General features: G+C 39.8%; 2 protein-coding genes across 3 annotated transcripts; both read right to left on the reverse strand.

Moving 5' to 3' along the window:
• Window positions 1–2,990: 2,990 nt before the first annotated feature.
• Window positions 2,991–5,277, reverse strand: LOC122008941 (interactor of constitutive active ROPs 2, chloroplastic-like). Of its 2 annotated transcripts, none has more exons than XM_042564872.1 (3): window positions 4,939–5,277; window positions 4,681–4,858; window positions 2,991–4,597 (listed from the first exon to the last, which is right to left on the reverse strand). In XM_042564872.1, exons 1-3 carry the CDS (start codon window positions 4,971–4,973, stop codon window positions 3,053–3,055), a joined length of 1,758 nt encoding a protein of 585 aa, XP_042420806.1. In that variant the 5' UTR covers window positions 4,974–5,277; the 3' UTR covers window positions 2,991–3,052. The 2 variants fall into 2 exon arrangements, with proteins under 2 accessions (XP_042420806.1, XP_042420804.1); XM_042564870.1 differs by having other exon boundaries at window positions 4,681–4,873.
• A 152-nt stretch (window positions 5,278–5,429) lies between these two features.
• On the reverse strand, window positions 5,430–7,310 carry LOC122008942 (transcription factor MYC2-like). Its single transcript, XM_042564873.1, has one exon. It carries the CDS (start codon window positions 7,217–7,219, stop codon window positions 5,555–5,557), a length of 1,665 nt encoding a protein of 554 aa, XP_042420807.1. The 5' UTR covers window positions 7,220–7,310; the 3' UTR covers window positions 5,430–5,554.
• Between the last annotated feature and the right edge of the window lie 2,613 nt (window positions 7,311–9,923).

Below are 9,923 nucleotides of genomic sequence, written 5' to 3' on the forward strand. Positions count from 1 at the left end.
AGAGAGAAATAAAAAAACATTTTGGTCATCTCAAAACATCGACGTTGGATGTTGTCCATCATTGTACCATCTCACTCTCGAGAGTGACTTAGCTTACATGTAGGAGAGAAGAGAATTATATACAGATGAGAGAAATAAAAAAATCATTTTGGCCATCTCAAAGCATCGACGTTGGATGTTGTTCATCGTTGTACCAGCACCATCTTTAATATAAGAGATGTAAGGAGAGTGACTTACATGCACATGCATAAATAGTAAATAATGCGTACCTCTGTCGATGCATGGATTCTGTTTATATAGCGCTCCAACAGACGACATGCATGTTTCTTGAGGTATGGGAATGTTCTCTAATTTGTACTATGAAAGGACCTGTCAAGAAAGTGCCTCTGACACCATATCTTAACAGGGCATACATATCTCTGACAAGATAGTAGAAGCTTCCGTTGTACGATCCACTTATTGACCATGCCTTATACTATCTCCTAGAAGAATATTAAGAGATACATCAATGATCCGTCTACTCAGTCGAGCGGAATAGCCGCTTGGCTAAGAACTCCACTCGGTTGGACTCGGCTGCTCTTTCCTGCGGTGACTCGAATCGGTGGCTTGTTTCTACCCGACCTGACTAACGCTCTGGTCACCCCAACATTCCTTTACTCCATGATGGGCGCCTGATGATCTTGGTTGTACGGACATTTTGTTTGGACTCGCCCTTTGTCGGTCGGGCGGTTTATGCCCAATCGACCACTATAGGAGAGCTCTGCTTGACCAGCCTCCTTTGGTGTGCTCGTTGATTTTCTGCTGTTGACCTGTTTGACTTTGACCTCCACGTTAACCGTCATCTCTATCTTTTAATCTGTACTTAATGGACCCGCTATATATATATATATATATATATATATATATATATATATATAAATAAAGGTATCCACGTGATTTTTTTTCAAACAAAGAAGACATTTAATTACATTTTTAATTCAACCATAATCTAATTAATTATTGGACGTTCCCGTTCAAAATCAACTACCGACGAGGGCCTATGGTTTTGCGGCCTCACATTTGAGGGACCCGCACCAGGGCAGCGACGACACGCACCGCATATTAAAATCGTTCGAAAGGGAATTTATGCGTCCGCAAAACTCAGCTCCGATTGACCGAGGCAAGTGCAAATTCGTCATTCCGCAAAGCCCAAGGGCAAAACCGGAAAAAGGAAAGGATAAGCGGTCATTTTCCAAATCGCGAGAGCGAAGGAACGCGACGACCAAAGTCGCGGTGGGGATAATTTAAATCGGTTCGCTCATCTCGCTAAACGTCTTTTTAAGTGGTCGCAGAGCGTCACGTGGGCTGCTTTTGGCCGTCGGATACTCGACGGAGGCGTTGGGGCGCGTCCGATGGAGCGAGCGACATATCGGGGAGATGGAGAGAGGAAGTTACGAGACGATGTGGCGAGAGATATGACGGGAGTGAAATTGAAGTGACTCCGTGACCCGTTCGTGATAGCGACCGTTATTTTGTCCGTATCGGGCAGTGGCTAAATCTAACGTCTGCGGCGACACCGCAGGAGATCATTCCATCCAGGCTTTTATCGTATGGTTGAAAAATAATTATATATGAGAGAATATTTCAATTTTAAATAAAACTTTTTTAATTTGAGTTGTTTTGATTTTTTTTTCAGATTTGTATTTTTATTTTTTAAATTATAATGGGATATACTTTTGATTATTATTGGAATGAGATGTCCCATAATTATGACTAGTGTGATCGTGCACACGCATTGCGTGTGTAATATAATAATATATAATTATTTAGGTAAGATTTTGTCAGACTCATACAATAGTGACGCTAGAGAATCCCAGTTTACAAGGTTTCCCTATGCAAAAAATTATTTTAATTTAATATTATATTTGTCTTAGTAAAAAAAATTAAGAAAAGTATATTTTTTAACATTGTCTGTCTAAAATATTTATAGAAGCTTCTTTGATTATAATGTTATCAATTCTAAGATATGGGACTAAAGAGAACTATATATTTTTATATAAAACAACCAGAGAAAATTAATAATGAGAAAAATTCATAATAATACGCTGTAGCTGAGTCTCGAACTCTAGATCATTGTTTCGCTTGTGGAATTACTAATAAATCTTAGAATTATTTTTAGTGTAAATAGAAAAAGGACATTAACGTAAATATATTTTAGATTTCACCAAAGTTAGTTAGTAAAGGAGGGAGATTTTTAATAAAATAGTAAGATATAACATAAGGATATTCAATTTGTTATTCAAATATCTATAATGATAAGATGCACAAGTAAAAATACTATTTTTTGATCGTCCAACACTTTCTGATTTACTCCAATATTAATGAGAGTAATTGAATTTATTATATTTTTAAATAAGAAAAAATTAATTAAATAATTAGAAAAGCAACATTTAATTACTTTTAAAGTGTCTTTAATGTCATTGTATTTATTTTCTTAGGATCTAACTTGTCAACTTTAATTTACACGCTAGGATGAAGCAACGTGTGTGCATGCAATAATTGCAAGGTCTAATTTTCTCGATAAAACTTTAAATATTCCTCCACTTAGAAATTAAATATTATATAAATAAATACATTATAATTTATATTTTGGTAATAATATTTTGAAATATATATATATATATATATATATATATATATATATATATATATATATATATATATATATATATATATATATATATATATATATATATTATAGATATTAATGAATTAGTTTAACTTTGCATTGATGGTCCTCAGTATATATGATCTATTTTAGTAACCTAATCAACATGCTCGGTACGATTGACCCAACTAGATTGATTCGCTCGACCAAATCTGTCAAACCAAATCAAGTGGCTTGACCAACCCAATCGGGCCAATCAAATCAATTACTAAGCATGTTGATACAATGGCAAAATGGCGTTATTAGAAGAAAACAATGTTACCAAGATTGGCATTTCAAAGCATATCGATAAAGAATCTCAAAGTAATCGAATAATATAACACAAATACATGATTGAAGAGCCGACTAATGATTCCCCTTCCTCAGTAGGTTCCCAAAGTTGTAGAGTACTAATGCCCTTTTCTTCTTCCTTTGAAGCTTGTGTCGCTCGGTTCCATTCGTATGAGTAACACTGTCGGAATTCATCTTGGAGTCCAAGTCATCGTCGACGGTTTCCTCTTCAAGTTGCCTTTGTAGTCCTAAACCATTGTCCGTGAGGCCTTCTTGGTAGCGATCCTCCTCGGTGTATTCTACTTCGGTGTTCGATACTCCACTACTTTGAACTTCATTCTCATCATCTAGTAATGTTTCACTCGGCTCCAAATTCTCATTCTTGGATGGTTCTTCTTTGTCGGGGCAAGAATTCGCAAGTTCTACATCTCCGATTGATTCATTCTTTTCATGTTTAGCTTTCAAGGAGGCAATCTCCTCTTCCAATTTTCGAATAGTACCGATGAAGCTTTGTTCATCTTTGCATCTTTTCTGAAGGCACACGAACTCGTATCGCGCTTCGTCTAGCATAACTTCATAGAGTTCTTTCGTGTTTTGTAGAGCTCTACTCAATCGGTCGATCTCTTTGTTCGATTCTTCGATCTCGGTTTGCATCCTCAAAAGCCTTTCTTCCCTCTCTCGGGCTTCCATTGACAAGGCCTTGAATTCCAAAGCCAAACACTCCATTGCCTTGTTAGCCTTTTCCCCTTCATCTTTGCTAAGCTCGAGCTCGGCGGTGAGCTTATCGTTCTCCTCCGCGAGGCTCTCGATTCTCAAAGAAGCGACCTTTTCGACATTAGCAACCTCCAACTTCTCCTCCTCCAATCTCTGAAGCTCCAATTTCAGTAACTCAACTGTCTTGCCAATGTTCAGTGCATCTTGCTGTGCCAACTCAAGCTGCCTATTTGATTCCTCAAGATCAATCTTCTGCCTCGCTGATTCGATCTCCAATGTGCTTATCCTCGCTCGAAGGATCGATATCTCCAATTCCGCATCCTCGAACAAAGACTTGCTCTCTTCCAGCTTCACCATCATGTCTGCTAGAGAATCGGATGCTGATTTCTCAGACTGATAAGCTTCTTCAAGCTCTGCCTTTAGCCTCTCGACCAATGCACATACATTCGATTCCCCGTTTCGGGCATCGGTCGCCTCGATCTGAAGCTTTTCGATCAACGATTCCATGTGAACCAACTTCTCTTCGGCTATTTTTGCCCTTTCGAGTTCCGATTTCAGCATGCCAATTTCAGCTTCCAATTCAGACTCATGCGAGGCCTTCTGATCACAGGCTTCTATCGGCGCAAGCTCCGCCTTCGCTTCGTGTACTTTTGCGGCCCTTTTCGCATCGTCTACCTCGCGCAATATCATCTCTTTTTCAACCTTGGCACCCCTGAGCTCCTCCTTGACCCTGTGGAGTTCTTCAGCCATGCAACTCAGGGAAGACGCATCTTGCTCATGCTTAATCTGCAATTCCTCGATCCTGCCTCTTTCGATAGCCAAGATCTCTTCTGCTCGCATCCGAGCAACCGTTTCCTTCTTGAGCTCCACCTCAACTGCCTCCAACTTCCCCTGCAAGCTTGGTTTCTGAGACCAAACCAATTCAAGAATGAGTCGATACGAAACTACACCAAATAACTGAAAGCACTGACTGAACCATTCATTCTTACACTAGGAGGACCGGTGCTATTCTTGCTAGAGACTTTCGACTCGAATGACTTCGTCGGCCGATCGACGGAGCCACGCGGTTTCGGAAGGGGGGAAGAAGACTGCTTCTCCAGTGGCTGAGAATCTGACTTGGTGGATCCATTCCTGTTCAGTCTGCCCACCTTGAGATCTCCTTGAGCTCTGGTGGAACCAGACCTATCGGAAACTCTAATCTCAGATTCTTAACAAGCGTAACAAAACAAAAGTCGGAGGATACTCACTTGGCTTTGGAGGGCACCATCATCATCATCATCATCTTCTTCCTTCCAAGAGACAGCTCTAGCTAAGGAAGAACTGAAGAAGAATAAGTAGAAGAAGAAGAAGAAGGGGGGACAGAGCTAGAAGTTAAAGGCTTGATCTCATCTCGTTGCTGGTGGTTGCATGAGTAACATCACTTGGTGTGTGACAGGGCACCGACAACAGTTAGCCTTTTATTGTATCAATTTGGTGGCACTTCATATTCAGTGAAATGGTATGACAGGGTAATATAATTATATAATTATTAAATAATAATAATAATAGTTTAATTTTTTGATATAATGCAGAAATACAACTCAGAATGATCAGCTCCAGCTGGCAATGCCCATCATGAGTTTAAATCAAGGGCTCTTGTCGAGTCACTCTCTTCATAAAATAGGGTTTTTCTATCATTCAGTGAGAGCTTTTGATAGTTTAAGTTTAGGTGCCATTTTGGAAAAAGATGCATATTGACTAAGGGATTAACATGAGATTTTTAATTAACAGGGTCCAATCTACATATAGGACTTGTGGAGTCTTGAAAGCATTAATAATATACAATAGGATAAGTATGAAGTCGAGGCCCAGGCCCATTTACTTTTAGATGGGCTGAAATAGGGCGACGTAAAGGGCGTCCTTGATCTGCTCCTGAGAGTAGAATCGCCGCGTCATCTCCACCGTCGCTTGCAGGATCATGAGGTCTTTCACCACCGTCACATTCGCGTAGCTCACCTCCACATCCAGCTCCCTCAGCGCCACCATCACCCGCGCCGCCGCCTCGCGCCGCCGGTCGCACTCCACTACGATCATCGCCTCCCGCCCTAGCACCTTCACTTCCACCTCGGCCGCCGCGTCCTTTGCCGTCGTCGTCGACTCTCTGTTGGTTCTATTGAGCTTCGAATCGAGCGTTTTCTTCTCCGATTCGAGGGTTTCCGCTTTGATCCGCAGCTCGTTGATGTAGGCGATGGCGTCGGCGAGCAGAGAAGCCTTGTCCATCTTGGACACGTTGGGAACGACGGCACGCAGGGCGTAGAAGCGCTGGTTCAGCTTCTCCCGCCGCTGCCGCTCCGCTTCCACGTGGTCGAGCGGCACCTCGCGGCCGTTGGCCGGCTTCCGGCCTCGCTTCTTCGGGCGCGGTTTCTCCGGATCTGTCGCCGCTGCGACGCTCGTCACCTCGCGAACCGACGCTTCGAGGTCCGATTGGTCAGAATCTCCGCCGAAGAGCCCGCAATTGCCCTCCTCGGGCATCGGCGTCGCTGTCGACGCCGAGGAGTTCTTCGGCCCCTCGAAAGAGGTGTGTTTGTCGATGTAGAGGGCTTCGCAATCGCTTGCGGTGAAATTGAGATCTTGAGTCATGTGACTGGGGACTAGGGTTTCGGTGAGGCCACTGGTGGTGGGTTTCTCTATACGGGACGAGGGCTTTGGTGCCATCGGCGGCCAAGGCATTGAGGGTTCAGCGACGAACCCAAGCTCCATCGCTTGGGGTGGCGCCGGAGGCCAAGATCCAGCTTCCGGACGCACGGCGCCGCTGTGGGTGAAGAGATACCTCAACTTGCTCAGGATCTCCGGGCTCTGAGAGATCTCGTGAGTAGATCCAAGTTCGACGACGCCACAGCCGCCTCCCAGGGGGACGCAGGCAATCGTTCGCAGCCCGAAAGCCCGCGCTTGGCGCACTCGCTCGCACGGTGCCACCGTCATGGAATATTCCCCGGAGATCCACGCCGGCGAGCCGGCGAGGAGGACCTGCCCGGGGAGGCTGGCGCCTGCGGCGAAGTTCTGGGTCATCGACACGAGGAAGAACCACTCCGTGTCGGTGACCTCTTCGTCCACCCCTTCGTCAACGCTGCCGGAGATGAGTGCGTTGAGCTCCCGGAGCACGTGCTTCCGGTGTTCCTTCTCCTCCGGCGTGGTCGACGCGCCATTCCGCTTATCCTCCTCGCAGCCTTTGTAGTACCCGTCGCCCCAGCTGAGGACAGGGGAACCGCCGCCGGAGGACTGCCAGAAGATGGCGTAGGTCCAGGTCTCGCCAGCGTACTCGATGAGGGAGTGGAGACGCTGCTGCAGGTTCTCGGGGATCAAGTGCGGCCCTGCGGAAGAGGTCATAGTGGTCTGCGACGAGGAAGTGGAGCAGGAAGAGCTCGGGACAGGGACGGGGGGTTGGGCAGGCCGCAGCCAGCGGACGTCGCGGCTGTCGGCGGCGGTGGAAGCGGATGAGAGAAACGGAACCATGCCGGAGGCGCTGTCGTGGGGCGGCCAAAGGCTCATGGACGCCGCGGGAAGGTGACCCGACCGCTTGCCGACGAGAAGTAAAAGTGGTATTGGACAGTGTCGGTGGACATTGCAGCTGAGAGTGGTTTTATAGAGTGCCCAACCGGATTCGATATCTCAGCGCTTTAACAACCGACTTGAACCGGCGGTTCCTTGATTCGGTTTGTGAGCCTTTCTTTTTTAATTGGAAGATAATTATTTACATGAAAAGGATTTTTAATGAAGAAAATTGTATTTTCACTTTTGTTTTTTTTTTGTGAAAAAAAAAATCAACGTCAAAAAGACACCTCAATTTTTAAAAATAGCCTTCATCCTATTTTTCATCTTAAAAATATCTAGATTCTAATACTATTAAAGATTTAATCAAAATTCTATGACATAAAATAAAATTTTATTTCAATATTCATTATAACAATTTTATTCATAATTGATATAATATATAATACTTTTGTTCAACAATATTATAGGTATTAGTTTTGGCTAAAGTTGCTATAAATAATTTTAATTAAATTATTTTATATTGCAATAATTTTAAACAAAGTTCTTACTCAATTATATTAATTTTGACAAGAGCCACTATAAAAATACTTGGAGTCCTCTTTTAGTAAAAATGATAATAAGAAGTCCTCTTTTAATTTTTGCCAATTAAAAATCAGAAAGGTTATGTTGTACAATTTTTTTTATTAAAATATGAATTCTACAGATAAAAAACTATTTTTAAAATCTTAAAAAAAAATAAAGTATTGGCTTTCAAAATTTAAATATTTTGTAAAAACATCATCTAAACTTTTATCAAACATTAAAATGCTCTAAAAACATTTTAATATTAAAATATCAAAGAGAATGACATCCTAATAATAAATAAAGACTTATGACATATTTCAACATCAACAAAGTTTGAAAGAACATTCTTAACAATTATTTAAACATTATTTATGTTTCACAATTCACAAAACGTGAACATAAAAAATATACACACAAAGACAATGTGATAAATGTGAGCTATTACTTTTCAAAAGATGCTTATAATTTCATAGTTGACTACATTGCAACCACTTTGTTCTTATCCAGTCTAAATTCATTTCCTCCACGTTTCTCTTACTATTTTTTAATAAAAAATAATAATATGGCAATGAAGATATCGTAGTTTAATCTACACCTTTAGAATACAGATATTATAATTCAATAAGGCGACAAAAAATGCTGTCAAATCAATCCATAATAATAATAATAATATTATTATTATTAATTTAAATATCCTTCTCTTTAAATCAATTAATTTAGAAACTGCACCAATCCGATTCACACAATCCATTTTATTATTACTTATGATTAAAATTTAGAAATAATTTATAAATGAATTTTATTTATTAATTTATTTTCCTTTATTTGAAATGAAAAAGATATAGTAATTTTATCAAATTAATGTGTTTATAAGCATAATAATGTTTTAACTTGAGTTTAAATACAACTCGTCTTCTCAAATGAGTTTAGTGGTTAATGCATAAGGTATTGTCATAATGAGACGTTGGGAGCAAATGTATTCATTTTTTATCACAATCGAGTTTAAATCCAACTCCACAAAAAATTCCTAAGACGTAAACTTAATTAAATTTGGTAATAAAAATAAATAAAACAAAATTCCACGAGATGGGACCATAAAAATATTGGATGAGAAAATAATGAATAGTAGTGATGATGAAACGTGTTGCTCGGGTTCAGCCAGAGTGAGCATGTGATATGTGAGGTTGGTGTTTAAAGGATGGATGGAATAAAATTATGGGCAGGGAAAAGAATTGAAAGAGAAAGAGTGTTTTTTTTTTTTTTTGCATATTTATTTATGTTGATTGAGATAAGTGAGTACATATGATATAATTTTAATAACTAAAAAGCATATATTCATCATTTTTTAAATATATGTTGTAATTTTATGAGTTAAAAAAAATATATATGGATCATTATTTTATATGTGATATAATTTTATTAATGAAAAAAAGATGCATCTGTATTTGAAAGGACGGAATTAAAAATGATGAAAATATTTTAACGGTAATTTTTTTTCTTGTTTACATTGGAAAAAACAATGAATTTTATTATTTTTCTTTCTCGACTGATTGATTTACGAATCCATGTGGATTATTTTTTTAATTATTTTTTACATCAATAAATAATTTCTTCTCTTCTAATTGTTGTCGAATTTACCTCACGCAGCCATGGACGGCGATGGACGGCGATCTCGGGCGGCAGTTCCACGCGAGATTGGTTAACATGGAGGGCCCACGAGGTCACCTAGTACGACACAACACCTAGCATCGCGATTGAAAGATGACACTCAAATTTTTTTTACATTAAATTCAACACCTACGTATAATAGAGGATTGAAACATGACATTTTGAAGATTCGTTAGGCCTTGGGGGACGATTTTTGTTTTTAAAAAAATTGCTTCTCTGATAAATAAAACTAAAAACAATTCATTGACGTTAATTCACACAACAAAATTCTAATATGTCAAAGCAAATATACATGTATACATAAAAAACATAAATAAATATAAAAAAAAAAAAAATCCGATGTACAAAACTCCCGTTATGCGAAGTCCTAAAGAAAGATCTATTGTACATAGTCTTATCCTATTTTCTTATAAGAGGCTGTTTCCAAAATGTATGTATAAAAACATAAAAGTAATTGCTCTATTTATCA

This window comes from Zingiber officinale, chromosome 8A (genome assembly GCF_018446385.1).
Source record: "Zingiber officinale cultivar Zhangliang chromosome 8A, Zo_v1.1, whole genome shotgun sequence".
In the NCBI taxonomy this organism is placed as follows: Eukaryota; Viridiplantae; Streptophyta; class Magnoliopsida; order Zingiberales; family Zingiberaceae; genus Zingiber; species Zingiber officinale.

Excerpts from the sequence above, each read along its gene's own strand:
- LOC122008941 (XM_042564870.1), bottom strand. The coding sequence starts at position 4,973 with ATGATGATGATGATGATGGTGCCCTCCAAAGCCAA. Across the intron at positions 4,874-4,938 it reads ATGGTGCCCTCCAAAGCCAA|GTCTGGTTCCACCAGAGCTC; the intron begins GTGAGTATCCTC and ends AGTTTCCGATAG. Across the intron at positions 4,598-4,680 it reads ATAGCACCGGTCCTCCTAGT|AAACCAAGCTTGCAGGGGAA; the intron begins GTAAGAATGAAT and ends GTTTGGTCTCAG.
- LOC122008942 (XM_042564873.1), bottom strand. The coding sequence starts at position 7,219 with ATGAGCCTTTGGCCGCCCCACGACAGCGCCTCCGGCATGGTTCCGTTT.